The 22,704-nt window shown below is 46.5% G+C and overlaps 1 protein-coding gene across 4 annotated transcripts in view; it reads right to left on the bottom strand.

Annotated features, from left to right (window-relative positions):
* rassf5 (Ras association domain family member 5) overlaps positions 1 to 22,704 on the bottom strand; it is a 47,719-nt gene that overhangs the window by 10,837 nt on the left and 14,178 nt on the right. For 2 of the 4 annotated variants that reach the window (XM_055917485.1, XM_055917484.1), the window contains exon 2: positions 7,479 to 7,603. In XM_055917485.1, the coding sequence (XP_055773460.1) occupies positions 7,479 to 7,603 (125 nt within the window). Of the gene's footprint in view, positions 1 to 832; positions 3,588 to 7,478; positions 7,604 to 20,131; positions 20,384 to 22,704 lie in introns of those variants that run through there. The other 2 variants (XM_055917486.1, XM_055917487.1) reach the window with 2 other exon arrangements.

Below are 22,704 nucleotides of genomic sequence, written 5' to 3' on the forward strand. Positions count from 1 at the left end.
CACACACGCATGCATGTACATGCACACACACAGTAAAACAGGCGTGAGGTGTGCCTACAAGAGGTCTTCAAGGGTCCACCTGTATCCGAATACCGAGACCCGAGTGGGTCTGGATGCAGAATTCTAAATAATGTCACTGGTCTGGGTTGGATCTGATATGATTGTCACGGGTCTCGGGTATGTGTAACTTTAACTGACTTGTCCGGAAGGGACCGTACAGGTCCGAACATGACTCCTGCAGTAGACAGTTTATAATTTATACTGCTGCTCTCGCTTTTCATGAGAGTGGAGCTTGTTGTTGTTGTTGGCCAATCATCAACGCGGCAATAGGCTACAGCCATATTGTCTTGTTCCTTGTGTGGCAAAAGATAGGACATATCTAATCAATGGAAGATGGAATTAAAAAAGACGGATTTAAAGTTAAAGGAGAAGGATAGGCTACAATAACCAAGAGCTAACAGGTAGGCTGCTACATATTCTGAATGGAGTTGTTGTGATTTGTAACTGTAGGATCAGAAAGCACATGCACTGCAACCTCAGTTAGCCTAGCTAGCTAACATTTGATGTAGTCAAGACAGGTACTACGTAATCATATTTGATGATAAATAACCTAGCTAGTTGTCCTCAGGTCCGTTCAGAACGTGTCTCTATATTTCCCAAAAATATTTATGCAAAGCCCCAGGTTCATTTTGGAACGGGTCCAACTTTTTGGACCTGTGAAGACCTCTAGTGCCTACTTCCTCTTAACTCAATGCTTCTCCTTTTTCAGCTGAATATTGTTGACATCAAAACTGACACAACCCCTCCCTCCATCTCTTTATCTGTGTCGTACCTTAACCAGCTTTTTGGGCTGGCGGAAGAAGGTGGTCTTTGCGGTGAAGAAGGTGAAGTCTTCGCCCTCCTCGTCCAGACTGCAGTAGCCGCTGCTCATGCTGTTGCTGCCAGTCATTTAGGAGTTAAATACGAGCCCTCGGCTGCCTATAGACACCCAGCAGAGCCGCAGGAGGAAATCTGATTGTTCCCAAGGGGGGGATTCTCTGCCTGTAGAGGCATTCAGCAACACACACTGTTCACAATGCTCAGTCCTAGAGCTCTTCACACCCACTCTGCATCCACAGCCAGTCCCTTGGTAGCTCAGTATATGGACACACACCACTAAAGCTCACAGTCCAAGTATCGCTCAGTTCTCTCAATACAAGCATCCACTGCAGGTCGTTCACAGTCCTGTGTCTGTAGGTATACAGATAGGCTTGGACTACAGGATCAGAGGTGAAGAGAGAGGAGAGGGGAGGTCGGCTTAGATTTGGGTCCGTACAGCGTTCCACCAGAGAGGCTTCAGGAAATCGGAGAGCGCGAGTAGAGATGTGTCACTTCCTCCTGTCATGTGTTCTCTGACACCGGTATCACACACACATGCCGGTGTCACAGAGTCAGAGTATCAAAGCTTAGCCTCCAATTACAGCACTGCTCACCTGAGAATGCCCCACATACTGCTCCCTCAACCCCCTCCTACCCTACCGCTGTGTGTACTGTTCAGCTGATAAGAGCCGTGAATGGGTGCACACACACACACAAATTGCTCTAGCAGGCTACTGCTGCTTACCCATACAGGCACACGCTCACACATCAATTACTCTGACAGGCTCTCTCTCACACAAACACACTCTGGTAGCTGTAGTTCAGGTCAGTGGCTCCAGGGTCCCTGGTGAACGAGAATACCTTACTCTTCTCCGTTTCACAAAGACAGGCAGAAAAAATCTCTCTCTCTCAAGTGTAATGTTTACTGTTATTTTTGTATTGTTTATTTCACTTTGTTTAATATCTATTTCACTTGCTTTGGCAATGTAAACATATGTTTCCTATGCCAATAAAGCACCATAAATTGAAATTGAATTGAAATCGATAGAGTGAGAGAGACAGGGAGAGAGTGAGAGATGTGGTCTCATAGCTCATAACACTTGATATGCATGAGCAGGAAGCCATAGTAATATGTCTGCTGTGTGCTCTGCCTTAGTGCTGCAGCTGTATGAGATAAACCTCCACATGTATAATAACCTTCTGTTTACTACTGCATTACAACGGCATTATACACTCTTATAAGCATGCCAAAAAACACACAGATAGATGCATGCATTGCACGCAAACACACACACAGTAATGATGAAGACATTTATCTCAGAGAAATTAATTTTAGGTCTAATTCCATAAAGAGGAATTGTAAGCATTTATTAATTCATTTAGGGTTAGGTTTAGAATTAGGTTTAGGGGTTAATGGTCAAGGTTAGGGTTAGGTAAAATAGGATTTTGAATGAAAATGAATTTTATGTGTGTGTGTGCGCGCACGTGTGTGTCAGAGAGCAATATTTATCTACAGCCTTTAAAAAAAAATATCATTAAGAAATTAAGATTGACAGACGGTTGATCAGGTGGACTGTCAGTCTTTCAGAGAGAAGGAAGCTGTTCTGTCAGAGGAGAAAGATCCTCCATTAAAGAGATGGAGCCAGAGAACTGCCTGTCTGCCTGTCAGGTCAGTATCAGCTGATGGCAGATTCAACACCATTACCATCATCACTGCGGAGGGAGACAGAGGGGACAGTGGGTGGTAGGGGAAATAAGAGGAGCTCATTGACAGACCAGGCCCTCACCATTCTATTTCAGCCCTCCTGCCAGGCCACAGTCGATAAAGCCCAGTGAATTAGGCTCCAGTCTCACTCAATGAGACGCATTAACTCTGTGGAGGTATTGACGAAAAGGGGATTGATCTCTGCTTGTGTAAGCACCAAAGAAAGAGAGAAAGAAAGAGAAAGAGGAAGAGAAGAAGACAGAGAGAGGGGGAAGAGAGAGGAGAAGAGAGAGAGTAGGGAGTAGAAGAGGAAGAAGCTGTCATCTCTAATCATCTCTATGGTACAATAATAGTGTACTCTTCCAGCTCCGATGCCCATTCCAACCACTGGTCTGGATGGAGGTCAAAACACTGGGCAGCCTGCACACACCAGACAAGAGTTTAACATGACTCCAGGCTACAGAGACAATCAACTGTCCCTCCACTGCAGGCCTAAGCTAGCACACAGGCACGTATCACTGTGTGGTATTTGGCAAGGCTACAGTTTCCAGCTCCTTACTGGAGGCGTGCTTGGTTATCTCACTCGCTAAAAACAATGAGGGAGATGTGTGTGTGCGTGTGTTGCGTGCGTGTGTGTTATCCGGCCCACTCTATGCAGTGTCAGAGTGTGTTTTGAGAACATAGAGTGAATCACAACAGAAACAAAGACACTGATTTACACATGAAGACTTTATTTCAAAAACACTACATCCACCAATATTTCCCATGTGTTTTTTCATCAGAAATGATTGCTTCATGTGTGTAAAATATTACTGTTGTCAGATTTTTTAATTCACAGATTTTAAAGATGTGTAAATTATGGTTATTTGCTAAACACTATATATATACACACATTGTTAAACTGGAATTAAATGTTCGTATCCTGTAAATTTGACTGTGATATGTGGTTGTCTCACCTAGCTATCTTAAGATGACTCTGATATGTTGTTGTCTCACCTAGCAATCTTAAGATGACTCTGATATGTTGTTGTCTCACCTAGCAATCTTAAGATGACTCTGATATGTTGTTGTCTCACCTAGCTATCTTAAGATGACTCTGATATGTTGTTGTCTCACCTAGCTATCTTAAGATGACTCTGATATGTTGTTGTCTCACCTAGCTATCTTAAGATGACTCTGATATGTTGTTGTCTCACCTAGCTATCTTAAGATGACTCTGATATGTTGTTGTCTCACCTAGCTATCTTAAGATGACTCTGATATGTTCTCTCACCTAGCAATCTTAAGATGACTCTGATATGTTGTCTCACCTAGCAATCTTAAGATGATTCTGATATGTTGTCTCACCTAGCTATCTTAAGATGACTCTGATATGTGGTTGTCTCACCTAGCTATCTTAAGATGACTCTGATATGTGGTTGTCTCACCTAGCTATCTTAAGATGACTCTGATATGTGGTTGTCTCACCTAGCTATCTTAAGATGACTCTGATATGTTGTTGTCTCACCTAGCTATCTTAAGATGACTCTGATATGTTGTCTCACCTAGCTATCTTAAGATGACTCTGATATGTTGTCTCACCTAGCAATCTTAAGATGACTCTGATATGTTGTTGTTTCACCTAGCTATCTTAAGATGACTCTGATATGTTGTTGTCTCACCTAGCAATCTTAAGATGACTCTGATATGTTGTCTCACCTAGCTATCTTAAGATGACTCTGATATGTTGTCTCACCTAGCTATCTTAAGATGACTCTGATATGTTGTTGTCTCACCTAGCTATCTTAAGATGACTCTGATATGTTGTTGTCTCACCTAGCAATCTTAAGATGACTCTGATATGTTGTCTCACCTAGCTATCTTAAGATGACTCTGATATGTTGTTGTCTCACCTAGCTATCTTAAGATGACTCTGATATGTTGTCTCACCTAGCTATCTTAAGATGACTCTGATATGTTGTCTCACCTAGCTATCTTAAGATGACTCTGATATGTGGTTGTCTCACCTAGCTATCTTAAGATGACTCTGATATGTTGTTGTCTCACCTAGCAATCTTAAGATGACTCTGATATGTTGTCTCACCTAGCTATCTTAAGATGACTCTGATATGTTGTTGTCTCACCTAGCAATCTTAAGATGACTGTGATATGTTGTTGTCTCACCTAGCTATCTTAAGATGACTCTGATATGTGGTTGTCTCACCTAGCTATCTTAAGATGACTCTGATATGTTGTTGTCTCACCTAGCAATCTTAAGATGACTCTGATATGTTGTTGTCTCACCTAGCTATCTTAAGATGACTCTGATATGTTGTCTCACCTAGCTATCTTAAGATGACTCTGATATGTTCTCTCACCTAGCAATCTTAAGATGACTCTGATATGTTGTCTCACCTAGCAATCTTAAGATGACTCTGATATGTTGTCTCACCTAGCTATCTTAAGATGACTCTGATATGTTGTTCTCTCACCTAGCTATCTTAAGATGACTCTGATATGTTGTTGTCTCACCTAGCAATCTTAAGATGACTCTGATATGTTGTCTCACCTAGCTATCTTAAGATGACTCTGATATGTTGTTCTCTCACCTAGCTATCTTAAGATGACTCTGATATGTTGTTGTCTCACCTAGCTATCTTAAGATAAATGCACTTATTGTAAGTGGCTCTGGATAAGAGCATCTGCTAAATGACTAAATGACTAACTCTTCACATGCTCACACATAAACACACTCAACTCAGAGAAGGCTAGATATTCATTTGAGAGGGAGACACAGTTCTACTTCATACAGAATATGTGCATGAGTGTGACTGTGCGTGTGTGTACGTGTGTTTGCGTGTGTGTGTGCGTATGTGTGAACACCTGCAAATATTTATGACCTCAAAACCTAATCAACAAGATTTGAGTGTGCTAACACGAAAGCAGGAAGTGAGAAAGCCATTTTCTGGTTTCTGTGTTCGGGTGCGTATGTGTATTAGACTATACTACAGGTAGAGGAAGTCAGTGAATGCAGACAGGCAGCTAATATATATGTGTGCTCATAGAGACCAACAACTTTACCAAGAGTTTGGCCCTCATCATGTGACCAACAAGGCTTCCTGTACTCACAACCCTGTAGGGCCACTATAACACACACATAGTTAGCTAAAGCAACTTGCTTGCCAAAGCACAGTGTTCATCCTCAAAAGAGAGGTTATATAAACACAAAGAGCATACACACCCTGAGAGACTGACACAGAGAGCACAGCAACATGCACACACACAGCAGATGAATTCTGTGACAGGTCAGACAGAAGGCTGGGGAATGTTTGGAGTAGCTCTGGGGGGGTGAGGAGTAGTTTAGCTCTCTGCCGGGCTGTCTCCCCCACCCTCCCCATGCTCTGCTCTTCTCCCAGACTCACAGAGACAGCGCAGCCAGGAAGGCTGGGGTAAGGCTACGGCTAGGCTAATGACTGAGCATATGCCACCCTAGGCAGAGAGACGGGTCTGAGGAGATGAGGACTGACGCTACTGCTAGCACTTACGCTAACAGCCCTTAGGGGCGGCAGCATAGCCTAGTGGTTAAACCATTGGACTAGTAACCAAAAGGTTGCAAGTTCGAATCCCCAAGCTGACAAGGTACAAATCTGTAATTCTGCCCCTGAAGAAGGCAGTTAACCCCCTGTTCCTAGACGATCATTGAAAATAAGAATTTGTTCTTTAACTGACTTGCCTAGTTAAATAAAGGTAAAATAAAATTAAACATCTTTTTTTTAGAGAGAGGGTAGGAAGGGAGGGGAAGCAGGAGAGTAGGGGGAGGAGTAGACATCATAGCTGGAGAGGATGGGCACCATGAGTTGCAAATGTGTGAGGGGCATGAAATATGTGCTCAGAGAACATTTTTACTCCAAATGTGTGAGAGAGGAGAGAGACAGCGCAGCCAGGAAGGCTGGGGTAAGGCTACGGCTAGGCTAATGACTGAGCATATGCCACCCTAGGCAGAGAGACGGGTCTGAGGAGATGAGGACTGACGCTACTGCTAGCACTTACGCTAACAGCCCTTAGGGGCGGCAGCATAGCCTAGTGGTTAAACCATTGGACTAGTAACCAAAAGGTTGCAAGTTCGAATCCCCAAGCTGACAAGGTACAAATCTGTAATTCTGCCCCTGAAGAAGGCAGTTAACCCCCTGTTCCTAGACCATCATTGAAAATAAGAATTTGTTCTTTAACTGACTTGCCTAGTTAAATAAAGGTAAAATAAAATTAAACATCTTTTTTTTAGAGAGAGGGTAGGAAGGGAGGGGAAGCAGGAGAGTAGGGGGAGGAGTAGACATCATAGCTGGAGAGGATGGGCACCATGAGTTGCAAATGTGTGAGGGGCATGAAATATGTGCTCAGAGAACATTTTTACTCCAAATGTGTGAGAGAGGAGAGAGATAGAGAGACAGGAGAGTGGGGTTCTGAAAGGGTGAAAAGGAAAACATTGCCTCAGGAGGATCCCTATTAGTTAAATAACAACCTCGGACTCAACAAAATGAATCCACTGAAAATCACATCCCAAATACCAACAAACACACCATCACTGAGAGGAACAGCCAGAACGACAGCCAGATATACAGCAGGGATGATAAAGGCTAAAGGAACAGAGGGGCATCTCCTGACCCTGCAGAGCATTGCTTTACACTCACAAGAATAGTGGATCAATAGTGGAAAATCTATAGTGATTGAGTGGATGTTATGTCTTTGTCTCCTGAGTGTGTGTGTGGTGTGTGTGCATCCGTGCATGTCCTACTCTGCTGCATTGACTTTCTGTGTGCCTGCACATCAAGTGCTTCACAGCCAACATGACCAGCAACATCCTGTCAAACAGCTTGTGACCTACAACAACCCCAACTACACAGTACACCTGATTCACTTAGCTCTAGATCTGTCTTACCTTGTACTGAGGAGGCGTGGAGCAGTGTCTTCTGGGAGATGGAGTTTTCTGTGGGTTGCTGTCTCTCTGGTTGCAGTCCAGCTGGACCCGCCCCTCACACTCCAGGTGACAGGTGTAGCTGCAGTCTGACAGACACACAAACAGACCAATCAATGACTGGATCCACACACAGGGCACCAATTAGAGAGCAGCAATGATAAAGCATTTTCCTTGGAACTCAGTGTTTGGCCGTTAGTATCACCCTTGTCCTGGTGTACCGGACTGTAATGGTGACAGAGTCTGCGAGCACACTGTTCTGGGGTAATGTGAGTCTATTGAGGAGTCACATACTAATCATGTAGCCAGCAGGCAGAAACCTCTGTCTTTCTATCAGAGCAGTAGAGTGAGTCAGGGTCAAGAAGATCCTCAACAACACACGTTTTCCAATATCACACACACAGACACACACGATATCAATCTAACAATGAGAAGACTCACACCAATCCAAACTAAGATGAAATAATCAGGTACCTCCCAACAGTTTCAATATGCATTTTCACAATATTTCAGGCTGATAGAATCTAATCTGCTGTTGTGGACTTGACATTTCATTGAGAGATCTGCCTGAGAGCTCTGTGTTCATGTGGCTCCACCTAGAGGCTGCTCTCTGTATATAACTGTAGTGGTTGATTTAGCACAGGTGTCAAACTCATTCCACGGGGGGCCGAGTGTCTGCGGGTTTTCGCTCCTCCCTTGTACTTGATTGATGAATTAACATCACTAATTAGTTAGGAACTCCCCACACCTGGTTGTCTAGGGCTTTATTGAAAGGAAAAAAACAAAAACCTGCAGACACTAGGCCCTCCGTGGAATGAGTTTGACACCCCTGATTTACAGGTTTCTCCTCACTGAAGTGAATGCTCTGTTGTATTAATGCACAGATGTCACTAGAGGGTGTTAAAGAGCTAACATCGCACAGGTAGCGAGGGCAGAGTACAGCAACACAGCCTACACATAGGAAGATGAACCAATCAGTGCAGCACCTAGCTCAGACCTACCCTGGTGAATGGTGGACTGAGGTCCTGTCTGCCTGATTGGAATGGAACATGCTGATAGGGTGTTACTAAACATGAGGGGTGAGATGTGAAAAGGAGGACAGGATGGGAGAGTCTCTCCTCCCAAAACGCATTTCCCTTCTCTGAGTGTTTGGATTGGCTGGCTGGCTGGCTGTCTAATTTCAATTTAAGGGCTTTATTGGCATGGGAAACATATGTTAACATTGCCAAAGCAAGTGAACTAGATCAATCTCTTTTTCTCTCTCTCTCTCTCTCTCTATTTCCATCAACACAGTCTCCCTCTTTCCCAGACACCTCCCTCCTATCAGCAAGGCATCCGTCCCTCACACTCGCTCATCGGTCAGGCTGTTACAGAGAGGATTCGTTACCTTAGTTACCGTGCTGCCCTGTAGCCACTGATTGTATGAGCTGGTGGGAGAACAGTGTCCCAATAGTGTTACATTGCCTCTTCTCATTCCTTTATGACCTCAGATCTGAAAACACTCTGGAGTGGCTGTCTTTTCTATAATAAGGATCAGTTCAAGCCTGTTTGTTTAAGTAACAGGCGTAGAAAGACGTGTCACTATTTATATTTTTTATTCAAAAATGTATCTTTATCTTTAACTCTGCATGGTTGGGAAGGGCCCGTAACTAAGCATTTCACCGTTAGTCTACACCTGTTGTTTATGAAGCATGTGACTAATACATTTGTTTTGATTCGATTTTCTGATTCACTGCTGTCAACAGGGGAGGACAGACAGACACCAGGCCTGAGGTTCAACCTTGGGGTTCGCCTTATTCCCACACTGAGAACGTTCACACACACTGTACATATACTGTACAGACATACTGTACACACACAAAACACATAAACACGCACACCTTGTTGTTGATAAACTGTTGCATCCTGAAGTGACCCGCTGGGTGTGCAGAGAAAGCCACAGTAAGAAGAGAATAAAGACATACTCCTAACTTCAGCTAAGCAGCCTGAACCCAGCCCGAACGCAGCTGAACACAGCCCGAACGCAGCTGAACCCAGCCCGAAGGCAGCTGAACACAGCCCGAACCCAGCCCGAACGCAGCTGAACCCAGCCCGAACGCAGCCCGAACCCAGCCCGAACCCAGCTGAACCCAGCCCAAAGGCAGCTGAACACAGCCCGAACGCAGCCCGAACGCAGCTGAACCCAGCCCAAAGGCAGCTGAACACAGCCCGAACGCAGCCCGAACGCAGCTGAACCCAGCCCGAACGCAGCCCGAATCCAGCCCGAACCCAGCCCGAACCCAGCCCGAACGCAGCCCGAACACAGCCCGAACGCAGCCCGAACGCAGCCTGAATCCAGATTAACACAGCCCAAACGCAGCTGAACCCGGCTGAACCCAGCCCGAACGCAGCTGAACCCAGCCCGAACGCAGCTGAACCCAGCCCGAACGCAGCTGAACACAGCCCGAACACAATTGAACAGCCTGAACGCGGCTGAACATAGCCTGAACGCGGCTGAACACAGCCTGAACGCGGCTGAACACAGCCTGAACGCGGCTGAACACAGCCTGAACGCGGCTGAACACAGCCTGAACGCGGCTGAACACAGTCTGAACACAGTCTGAACACCGTCTGAACACGGCCTGAACGCGGCTGAACACGGCCTGAACGCGGCTGAACACGGCCTGAACACGACCTGAACGTGGCTGAACACGGCCTGAACGCAGACGAACACAGTCGGAACGCGGCTGAACGCGGCTGAACACAGCCTGAACGCGGCTGAACACAGCCTGAACGCGGCTGAAGACAGTCTGAACAAAGTCTGAACACGACCTGAACGCAGCAGAACACAGTCGGAACGCGGCTGAACACAGACCGAACACGGCTGAACGCGGCCGAACACAGCCAGAACGCGGCCGAACACACCGAACACAGTCAGAACACAGCTGAACACAGTCTGAACGCGGCTGAACACAGTCTGAATGCGGCTGAACACAGCCCGAACGCGGCTGAACACAGCCCAAACCGAACACGACTGAACGCGGCTGAACACAGCCTGAACACAGGCCAAACACGGCTGAACGCGGCTGAACACAGCCTGAACACACTGAACACAGCCTGAACGCGGCTGAACACAGTCTGAACGCGGCTGAACACAGTCTGAACACGGCTGAACGCAGCCGAACACGGCCTGAACGCAGCTGAACACAGTCGGAACGCGGCTGAACACAGCCTGAACACAGGCCGAACACGGCTGAACACAGCCTGAACGCGGCTGAACACACTGAACACAGTCTGAACGCGGCTGAACACAATCTGAACGCGGCTGAACACAGTCTGAACGCGGCTGAACACAGTCTGAACGCGGCTGAACACAGCCTGAACGCGGCTGAACACAGCCTGAACACAGATGAACGCGGCTATGAGTGTCAGCCTGTGTGTCTCTGCAGCGCAGAGGGGGACACAGTTTAATGCCCCAAACAGAGAATTAGAGGACTCAACGCCCCCCGGAGACCCCCAAGAGGTCCTGTTAAGACCCCCAGAACACACGTTAGGACTATTAGTGAGTAAACCTTCGCCCCCCTATTCATTAGGGTCATTATCGTCTAAACCCCTCTGCTGTCGACCCCCTACTGCCTGCACTGTACCCCTCTACCCACCTACCCCTGACCCTTCCCATCCCCTCTACGCCTCCCTATAACCTTTGTTAATTTTCTCTTCCCTGTCCCCCAATACCCCCCACCTCTACCACCTAGTGGTTAGAGCGTTGGGCCAGTAACCAAAAGATTGCTGGATCAAATCCCCGAGCTGACAAGATAAAAATCTGTCGTTCTGCCCCTGAGCAAGGCAGTTACACCGGCCCCCGGGCGCCGAAGACGTGGATGTCGATTATGGCAGCCTCCCGCACCTCTCTCTAACTCAAAGGGGTTGGGTTAAATGCAGAAGACACATTTCAGTTGAATCATTCAGTTGTACAACTGACTAGGTATCCCCCTTTCCCTTCCCTACACAGAGTTTAACAGTAAACATAGTGTAAGTCCCCCCCATCCATCGCCCAGCATCTGTCTGTCAGTCCGTCCGTCCATCTGTCTGTCTGCCTTCCTGACTTTGCTAATCTGCACAGAATGCAGAATTACAGATAGAACACCACCTCAAGCAGCAACGTGGACTGTGAAGAGAGAGAGACACACACTCCACACACATTCTACACACACCCACACATTCATCTTAGTATTTTAAATGTGTTTGTTTTTCTTTGTTTTCTTCTTCTTGTTATTTTTGAAGTAGTAGTGTTGTTATTTGGTTGTGGTGTTCTTAGTTTGAATGTGTGTTGTTGTCCACTAGTGTTCTGCATTTGGTCATGTTCTGTGTTTTGTGTGGACCCCAGGAAGAACAGCTGCTGTCTCTTCAGCAGCTAATGGGGATATTGAATAAAAATCACAAATCATACTGTACCCTTCTTTGGTCATCACAAACACGCCCATGCCTTCCTCCCCCCTCATCCCCTCCGTATCACCTGGTCCAACACGGGTCACACACACAGGGCGTCTCGGGTTACAGACGCAGAGATGAGCTGAGTTTGTCTGGCTCCTTGAGCATTGTCTCACTAGACTGGACATAGGGACACACCCATGGCAGAGGAGAGAGAGGAAGGGAGGGAAAGAGACATGGGGGAGATGAGGACGAGGGAGAGAGAGCAGAGGGTGCAGAGAGCTGATGGTGTAGTCAATATCCTCTATCTGCAGTGAGGATGGAGCCTGAGTGGTAACACAGGGCCTTCATGTTTCTCACAGGATTTACCTGAAAAAGCCCATATCTAACAGACACATCAAACCTCTAACAGACAGAGCTGGAATTTCCAAACCCTCTCTTCAGTAGGGACAGGGGCAGTTGGAAATCCCCTCAGGAAAAATAAATAAGGGAAACTGGAATGACAGAGGATGAAAAGAAAGAGAGAGATAGAGAGGGAGGGAAAGTGCGAGAGACATAGAAAGAGAGAGAGAAAGAGAGAGAGGAGGAAAGAGAGAGAGGGAGGAACGTGAGAGAGAGCGAGAGAGTGGGGGAAAGAGAGAGGGGGAGAGAGAGAGAGAGAGAAAGGGAAAGCAAGAGAAAGAGGGAGGGAAGAGGGAAATAGAAAGAGAGAGGGAAATAGAAAGAGAGAGAGAGTGTCAGCACCCCTTTTCCTTTTCTATGGAAGGGTAATCATTCCATGACAGAAAATGACTGGTATTAAGAGCTGTTGGGACAACAGACACCAAAGGGACCAAAGAGGCACGCACACAGTGCTCTGAAATCAGAGTAGATAGCCAGAGCGAATTTACGAACACACCCGAATTAACAATGTTCATTGAGAATGCACAACGACTATACCACTTAGCTAAGCTAAGAATGACATGAATAATCAAGTCAATAAATGTTGGGTAGTTAGATAGCATATAGTTCATATACTGGCAAGTTTGATGTATTAGTAGCCAACTAACATTAGGTAGCCAGCTAACATACCGGTACATACTGCTGTAATGATATGCTATGTGGTTTGTAAGGATAGCGTAGCTAACATACCGGTACATACTGCTGTAATGATATGCTATGTTGTTTGTAAGGACAGCGTAGCTAACATACCGGTACATACTGCTGTAATGATATGCTATGTGGTTTGTAAGGATAGCGTAGCTAACAAATTTTCTGCCAAGATAATGTGCAACGTAACTTATTTGAAAAGTCTTTATTTTATTACATTGCTCAACATTTGTCATAATTAGTTAAAGCAATACATTTGTATCCGTTCTCGTCGGACTTCACCTGCATATTTCCCGCCATTTTCTTCAAATGTTAAAAACGTTGTGAAGCCACGGCTATTTTCTGAAGAATTTCATTATGGGGCCTAAAAGCACTGAAATAGTGTCCACTGCTTGTATGCTTAGTATTTTGGCGAATTTAGTATGACATCTGTGAACTTTTGGCATACTAACTATATCCATACTATGACCAATAAGCAAACTATATACCCAGCTCATGTTTCTTGTGTTCATATTGGCACAGATCACTGTCTGTTCAGGTTCACAAAGAGGAACCTACCTACCTACCTGCCTGCCTGCCTGCCTGTGTCTGCCTGTGTCTGCCTGTGTCTGCCTGTCTCTGTCTGTCTCTGTCTGTCTGTGTCTGTCTGTCTGTCTGTGTCTGTCTGTCTGTCTGTCTGTCTCTGTCTGTCTGTCTCTGTCTGTCTGTCTGTCTCTGTCTGTCTGTCTGTCTCTGTCTGTCTGTCTGTCTGTCTGTCTCTGTCTGTCTGTCTGTCTCTGTCTGTCTGTCTCTGTCTGTCTCTGTCTGTCTCTGTCTGTCTCTGTCTGTCTGTCTGTCTGTCTGTCTCTGTCTGTCTGTCTGTCTGTCTGTCTGTCTGTCTGTCTGTCTCTGTCTGTCTGTCTCTGTCTGTCTGTGTCTGTCTGTCTGTCTGTCTGTCTGTGTCTGTCTGTCTGTCTGTGTCTGTCTGTCTGTCTCTGTCTGTCTGTCTGTGTCTGTCTGTGTCTGTCTGTGTCTGTCTGTGTCTGTGTCTGTCTGTGTCTGTCTGTGTCTGTCTGTCTGTCTGTGTCTGTCTGTGTCTGTGTCTGTCTGTGTCTGTCTGTGTCTGTCTGTGTCTGTGTCTGTCTGTGTCTGTCTGTGTCTGTGTCTGTGTCTGTCTGTCTGTCTGTCTGTCTGTGTCTGTCTGTCTGTGTCTGTCTGTCTGTGTCTGTCTGTGTCTGTCAACATTCCTAAAGAGCATTGCACATGCAGTGAGCATTCCTGAGAGCTCACACACTCCACACAGTCAGTCAGTCCCCCCTGAGGCTCTGAGCTCTTAATTCCCCCAGTCAACAGAGGGAATCTCCTCCTTGTCAAACAAGCAGTCACTTCCCTTACAGCCTCACCACTGTAACATTACCGTACTGAACCTCACTGCTCCTACAGTCACACCATTAGAACACTGGACTTCTCACAGCACAACTCATATAACCTCTCTCTCGCTCTCTCTCCTTTCTCCTGGGTTCTGAATAATCCCTTCCCCTACAAAGACACAACACTATGGTGCAGTGTGTTACTTCCTTGAGCAGTGCTGTGGTCAGAGCTGTAGAATCCCCTACAGTACTGGGAACTCAGGGGGGCTTTTAGAAATGAGGGGAAACCCTGATGGCTCTGTCAAAGATACTCAAAGATACTCACTCTCTCCTCTCCTCTCCCCTGACAATCGCCAGGACATTTTATGCTGACACCCCTTTCTTTCTCCCCTCCCTCCTTTCTGTCAGAATCAGCTGCGTCGGCAGCCTTTTCTGCTGCTTTCTAGAGCAGCTGCCGGAGGCTGTAACCTTTATAACCTTGAGACCGGCCATGTCCCTCTGCGTAGCACTGCTGCAGTTACACACGCAATAAAACAAACAGTTTCAGCCTCTAACCCAGCTCACACTGTACGTACACCTCTTCCACCACACCTCTCCTGCATCACAGACTCTTCACCGTTCCTCTCTCCCTCACATACATCCTGTGGCCATCGCCCGCTCACCCAGCCTAGATACAGCCTGAATAAATAAGCTTGTGCTCTGACCCAGCCTATACCAGCCAAAGCCAACAAACTCTAACCCATAAGCTACACCAAAACTGGCTGCTATCCCCATTTGAAGCCCCTGTGTGTGTGTGTGTGTGTGTGTGTGTGTGTGTGTGTGTGTGTGTGTGTGTGTGTGTGTGTGTGTGTGTGTGTGTGTGTGTGTGTGTGTGTGTGTGTGTGTGTGTGTTCTGGATCCAGTAACACCAATCTGAATCTACCTTCCTCTCCTCATCCTATCCCTCCCTCCGTCCATCCTTCCTTCCTTTTACATTTCTTACAGGCTACAGCTCACACAGAAGAGACAAGGCTGAACCAAAACACAGAACTGTCCCTGTCTCTCATGCAACAGAAGAGACAAGGCTGAACCAAAACACAGAACTGTCCCTGTCTCTCAGGCAACAGAAGAGACAAGGCTGAACCAAAACACAGAACTGTCCCGGTCTCTCATGCAACAGAAGAGACAAGGCTGAACCAAAACTGAGAACTTTCCCTGTCTCCTAGGCAACAGAAGATACATGGCCAAACAAAAATACAGAACTGTCCCTGTTTCCCAGGAAACAGAAGGGACTAGGCCAAACCAAAACAGAGAACTTACCCTGTCTCCTAGGCAACAGAAGAGACAAGGCCAAATCAAAACACAGAACTGTCCCTGTCTCCCAGGAAACAGAGGAGAGAAGGCCTGGACATTATCTAACAGAACACACACACATATCACATAGTCACACACATCTGTGTGTATATCTACAACTGACACCACACACAGCAGTGGGGAGATTCTGAGTGAACTAGAGCTAGCCAATGAAAGAGAGATGCTGTGAGAGGTCTGAAAGAATGGATGAGAGGTGATTTTGCTAGGGCGCATTTCTGAAGGTGATAATCACACGCCCCTCTACAACCTATTTCAGACAGAATTCATGGTATGACACGGTGCGCGCACACAAACACAATCGCTCTGTCAGGCCTGTGCCACACACACACACCAAATATAACCAGCGTGGCCGGGCAGAGGAAGTAACAGTCCAAGGAGAGAAACACACTAACACACTCAGAGATAGGAGGTCATAAGGTTTTCCTGAAATAATAAAACTCCTGGTCCTCGACAGGAGGACACTAGAGACAACAACAGAAACAGAAAATCAACATATTTCTATTGGTAAGGCAGAGTGGTGGACAGTGGGGGAGGTATTGGGAACTTTGGGGCTGGAAGAGGATGGGATTCCATCCGCCATCTTGGTCAGTCAGTTAGTTCATCACAGAAGCCGTAGTATACAAAATCATGACAATTACAGCTAGAGGAGAAGAGAAGTCAGCCAGTAGGAAAGAGTCATCTAACATGATGAAGAAAAGGAACCGCTTTAATCTACATAAGCTCTTTATGCTCTAGGCCTAAAGTGAGGTTATATCAATCAAATGTATTTATAAAGCCTGTTTTACATCAGCTGATGTCACAAAGTGCTGTACAGAAGCCCAGCCTAAAACCCCAAACAGCAAGCAATGCAGATGTAGAAGCACGGTGGCTAGGAAAAACTCCCTAGAAACGCAGGAACCTAGAAAGAAACCTAGAGGAACCAGGCTCTGAGGGGTGGCCAGTCCTCTTCTGGCTGTGCCAGGTGGAGATTATAAGAGCACATGGCCATATATGAAATATTTCAACTGCTCCACTAGCCCTGATAGATATGACTCTCTAGAGGAGGGATGGACCACTGACCCAGCCTACACCAGCCAAAGCCAACAAACCTGAACCCATAAGCTGAACCAAAACTGTGCCAAGAGTGTGCAGAGCTGTAATCAAGGCAAAGGGAGGCTACTTTGAAGAATCTTAAATATATTTTGATTTGTTTAACACTTTTTTGGTTACTACATGAACCCATATGTGTTATTTCATAGTGTTGATGTCTTCACTGTTATTCTACAATGTAGAAAATAGTCAAAATAAAGAAAAACCCTTCATTGAGTAGGTGTGTCCAAACTTTTGACTGGTACTGTATGTGTATATATATATATATATATCTCAACTTACTTTTGAGAGTGAGAATAGTAGAATACACAAGTTGCAATTTCAAATAAAATGTTATGCCCCCGAGGTATTGTGTTGTAGTATTAGTATTAGTATTGTGTTGTTTAAAAATGAATATGAACTTATTTTCTTTGCATTATTTGAGGTCTGACAACACTCCATATTTTTTGTTATTTTGACCAGTTATTGTTTGAGAAATGTTGTCAGTAGTTTATAGAAAAAAACAAAAATGATAATTTTACCCAAACACATACCTATAAACAGTAAAACCAGAGAAACTGATCATTTTGCAGTGGCCTCATTTTTTCCAGAGCTGTATATGTGTGTGTATGTATGTGTGTGTATATACACTGCTCAAAAAATAAAGGGAACACTTAAACAACACACTGTAACTCCAAGTCAATCACACAATCATGCACATTTGTGGCCTGCTGGAGGTCATTTTGCAGGGCTCTGGCAGTGCTCCTCCTGCTCAAAGGCGGAGGTAGCGGTCCTGCTGCTGGGTTGTTGCCCTCCTACGGCCTCCTCCACGTCTCCTGATGTTCTGGCCTGTCTCCTGGTAGCGCCTCCATGCTCTGGACACTACGCTGACAGACACAGCAAACCTTCTTGCCACAGCTCGCATTGATGTGCCATCCTGGATGAGCTGCACTACCTGAGCCACTTGTGTGGGTTGTAGACTCCGTCTCATGCCACCACAGAGTGAGAGCACCGCCAGCATTCAAAAGTGACCAAAACATCAGCCAGGAAGCATAGGAACTGAGAAGTGGTCTGTGGTCACCACCTGCAGAATCACTCCTTTATTGGGGGTGTCTTGCTAATTGCCTATAATTTCCACCTTTTGTCTATTCCATTTGCACAACAGCATGTGACATTTATTGTCAATCAGTGTTGCTTCCTAAGTGGACAGTTTGATTTCACAGAAGTGTGATTGACTTGGAGTTACATTGTGTTGTTTAAGTGTTCCCTTTATTTTTTTGAGCAGTGTATATATATATATATTTACTGTGTTTTATTGTAGTTAATAGAGTTAAGGGCTGTGACATCATACAGGTGTAGTGACATGTTCTGGTTCCTTTGATAAGCTGATTGATGTTTGGTCAGGACCTTATCAGTCCTTCACAGACAGCTCTAGAAGAAGACACACACACAATACACACACACCATTGAGTTAAATGGTACACACACTCACAGATGCATGTGCACACGCAGACAAACACTTCAGTCCAATTTCTTATTTCACTATGTTAATCTGGCTCTGGAGCCTCGTCTTTTTTCTACCATTGTGCAGACAGCATGTTCTCCTTGTATTACGCTCTATACCCACTCCGTATTTATCACTGGACACAACTGCGTCAGTCTTTCCCACTCTGTGAACAAAAACGCTAGGATCGATGCTAAACTCCATTCCAGGCCCCTAAACAGTCAGTTCTAATATCATATTCCCAGTACAGACCACAGGCAGACATCTAGAATCTGGTTTTATAGGATTGTCCCCTCAGATTACAAATAAGGTTTATAAGAACACATTTATCATCAGATGATTTTGATGTTCAGATTCATCTATCGGGAGAAATATGGGGGAGATAGGAAAAGACAGAGATTCTGAGTAACAGTATACAGTAGTTAAAAGGGTCATTGTAGAGATGTCCTTTTCTTGACATAATGTAACAATACTCCTACCCAGGACCTCTCTCTTTATCTTCCTCTCATTCCTCTCTCCTCTCTTTATATTTATCTTCTGCTATCTGTTCTCTATCTACCATATCTTTCCATCTTACTCCTCTCAACCCTCCACCTTCTCTTTCTTTCTTCCTCTCTCTCTCCTTTCCTCTCAAATCCCTCCTTCTCTTTCTTTCTTCCTCTCTCTCTCCTTTCCTCCCATCTCCCTCCTTCTCTTTCTTCCTTCCTCTATCTCTCCTTTCCTCCCATCTCCCTCCTTCTCTTTCTTCCTTCCTCTCTCTCTCTCTCCTTTCCTCCCATCTCCCTCCTTCTCTTTCTTTCTTCCTCTCTCTCATTTCCTCCCATCTCCCTCCTTCTCTTTCTTTCGTCCTCTCTCCTCCCATCTCCCTCCTTCTCTTTCTTTCTTCCTCTCTCTCTCCTTTCCTCCCATCTCCCTCCTTCTCTTTCTTTCTTCCTCTCTCTCTCCTTTCCTCCCATCTCCCTCCTTCTCTTTCTTCCTTCCTCTCTCTCTCCTTTCCTCCCATCTCCCTCCTTCTCTTTCTTCCTTCCTCTCTCTCTCCTTTCCTCCCATTTCCCTCCTTCTCTTTCTTTCTTCCTCTCTCTCTCTTTTCCTCCCATCTCCCTCCTTCTCTTTCTTTCTTCCTCTCTCTCTCTCCTTTCCTCCCATCTCCCTCCTTCTCTTTCTTCCTTCCTCTCTCTCTCCTTTCCTCCCATCTCCCTCCTTCTCTCTCTCCTTTCCTCCCATCTCCCTCCTTCTCTTTCTTCCTTCCTCTCTCTCTCCTTTCCTCCCATCTCCCTCCTTCTCTTTCTTCCTTCCTCTCTCTCTCCTTTCCTCCCATCTCCCTCCTTCTCTTTCTTTCTTCCTCTCTCTCTCCTTTCCTCCCAAATCCCTCCTTCTCCTTCTTTCTTCCTCTCTCTCTCCTTTCCCCCCATCTCCCTCCTCTTTCTTCCTTCCTCTCTCTCTACTTTCCTCCCATCTCCCTCCTTCTATTTCTTCCTTCCTCTTTCTCTCCTTTCCTCCCATCTCCCTCCTTCTCTTTCTTCCTTCCTCTCTCTCTCCTTTCCTCCCATCTCCCTCCTTCTCTTTCTTTCTTCCTCACTCTCTCCTTTGCTCTCATCTCCCTCCTTCTCTTTCTTCCTTCCCCTCTCTCTCCTTTCCTCCCATCTCCCTCCTTCTCTTTCTTCCTTCCTCTCTCTCTCTCCTTTCCTCCCATCTCCCTCCTCTTTCTTTCTTCCTCTCTCTCTCCTTTCCTCCCATCTCCCTCCTTCTCTTTCTTTCTTCCTCTCTCTCTCCCTCCTTCTCCAGACCTGAGAAAAGGATGCATTCATTGAGAGAACCATTGGAGGAGCTCCCTCTCTCCATACCTGAGGAAGAGGTGATGAGTGATCCGTGGGAACTGGTTCTGCGGAGCATCCGTAGTCCGTCACTCCAGGAACGAGACTTAGGCAGGCGCCGTAACAGCCTTCCCAAACGCCTGGACACCTGACCAAAACACGCACTGCCCATATCGCCATCCTCACCCCCCAACTCACCCTCTCCCTCACCCCCCACCTCAGCCGTCAGATGCAGAGACAAGGATTGAGAAACTTTTAACTGGCTTACACCCTCACCTCTCTCCCCCGCCTCCACCTCTCTCTCACCCTCCTCTACCCCCCACCCCACCATCAACGGTGCTACCTGTGTCCGGCTGGGAGCATGGCACCACCTCGCTGGCACCGTCCTGTACCCAAGGCCGCCAGCTTCCTCTGGCGAATGCCCTCTGCCCCTCTCCTGCCTGCGGCTGAGGGGCTCCCTGTCGGTCCGAGGGCTGCCGGCTCGCCAGCCTCCCCAGTGCCCGCCATCCCAGCGCCACCACTCACCCAGCTGTGCCACGCTCCGAACCCCGTCCACCTCTCGCTTTGCCTCCCCGTACACACACAGACCTCACACACACCTAGCTCTTACCTCACACACACACACACACACCACCTCCTCTTCTTCCCTTACCCCTCCGGTAGTTAGCACACACACACACCTCTAACCCTGACAGTCCTCACACCTCAGCTTGCGTCTCTCCCATCCCTCCTTCTCTCCCTCATTCTCTGTGAAGCGTTTCCTCACTGTTCACACATACCACTACCCTCAACCTATCCTCACCCCTCCGCTGGCATCGCTCTCTCTCATTCACTTGTTTTGTAGATGATGGACTCCGTGTTCTCTTGTTCTTTCTCTCTATCTCTCAGCTCTCTGTGCCTCTGCTGCAGCACCCACACACTTTGCAGCAGCAGACAGCTTAAAGAGACAGAGCCCCAACACTACACACTCAAACTCATCATTGCTTGCTCCCCCCATCTCTCTCTCTATCACTGGTTTCCCCTCTCTAGTCCTCCTTGTCTATCAAAATATTTGTCCATCTCCAGGGTCACTGGACATCTTCCTGGTCACACGCCAATAACACAGTAAACATGCTAGAGCAGAGCACTGCAGTGCTGGATACTGTCTCCCAAATACTGTCTCAACTTCCACTGCCTCCTTTCCCTCTGTCTCTCCCTCGCTCTCCTCCAATTGCTCCATCTCTCTCTCTCCCTCTTCCAATCGCGCCCTCTCTCCCTCGCTCTCCTCCAATCGCGCCCTCTCTCCTCCAATTGCGCCATTCTCTATCTCTCTCTTTCTCTTCTGTGTGAATATCACAGCCTGGTAAGTGAAATGATTCACCACAAAACATCACAGAAACAATGGTAAATCTTTTTACTGTATGACATGCATTACACCAGCTCTCTGTATGTGTGAGTGTGTTTGTGTGTCTGTATGTGTGTGTGTCTGTTTGTTTTTGTATGTGTGTATGTGCATATCTTGGTATATATGATACACACTCCATCGGCTATTAATATGCCCTGGAGAAGACATCGAGAGGGCTGCTGGGACTTTTCCTGCCCTACTTCTGAGCCTGATGAGTTTGGAGGCACAGGATGTACCAGCCTTCATCAAATCACACACACACACACACACACACACACACACACACACACACACACACACACACACACACACACACACACACATCTGCAACAGCATGAGTAATATAGATGATATGATTATGACACCAGTTATATCATCAATAGCACCATCTCTAGCAGCCACTTAATACGTTCTGTTTTACACTACTGTCGTCTTCTTTGTGTGTGTGTAGCACCTGTTGTGTGCCCACTCCTCCTTTCTCTAACACCCATTAAGACGAGGCAGTTACACACACACTGCCGTCTCCACAAGCCACCTTTGAGCAGACCCAGGGCCTGCCAAGGGCACCCTAAATATAGCCTGAGTAAAACTCCCCATAGATCTGTCACACATACAGGAGAAATGCATCAGCTCTCTCTCACACACACACACACACACACACACACACACACACACACACACACACACACACACACACACACACACACACACACACACACACACACACACACACACACACACACACACACACACACACACAGATATATAGGAGATAGTCTCTTATGTGATGACAACATCACTCGTTGGTATTCATCCCATGGCAGCCATAACAGTTCAGCTAATATTTGAAATCTTAAAACACATTTCCTTATTCTTAAAAAATATATATTTTAACCTAACCCTAGCTCCATGTCCACACCCTGGCTCTACCCTAAGCCTAGCTCCATGTCCACACCCTGGCTCTACCCTAACCCTAGCTCCATGTCCACACCCTGGCTCTACCCTAACCCTAGCTCCATGTCCACACCCTGGCTCAACCCTAACCCTAGCTCCATGCCCACACCCTGGCTCTACCCTAAACCTAGCTCCATGTCCACACCCTGGCTCTACCCTAACCCTAGCTCCATGCCCACACCCTGGCTCTACCCTAACCCTAGCTCCATGCCCACACCCTGGCTCTACCCTAACCCTAGCTCCATGTCCACACCCTGGCTCAACC

Source organism: Salvelinus fontinalis, chromosome 3, assembly GCF_029448725.1.
Source record: "Salvelinus fontinalis isolate EN_2023a chromosome 3, ASM2944872v1, whole genome shotgun sequence".
NCBI classification, from domain to species: domain Eukaryota; kingdom Metazoa; phylum Chordata; class Actinopteri; order Salmoniformes; family Salmonidae; genus Salvelinus; species Salvelinus fontinalis.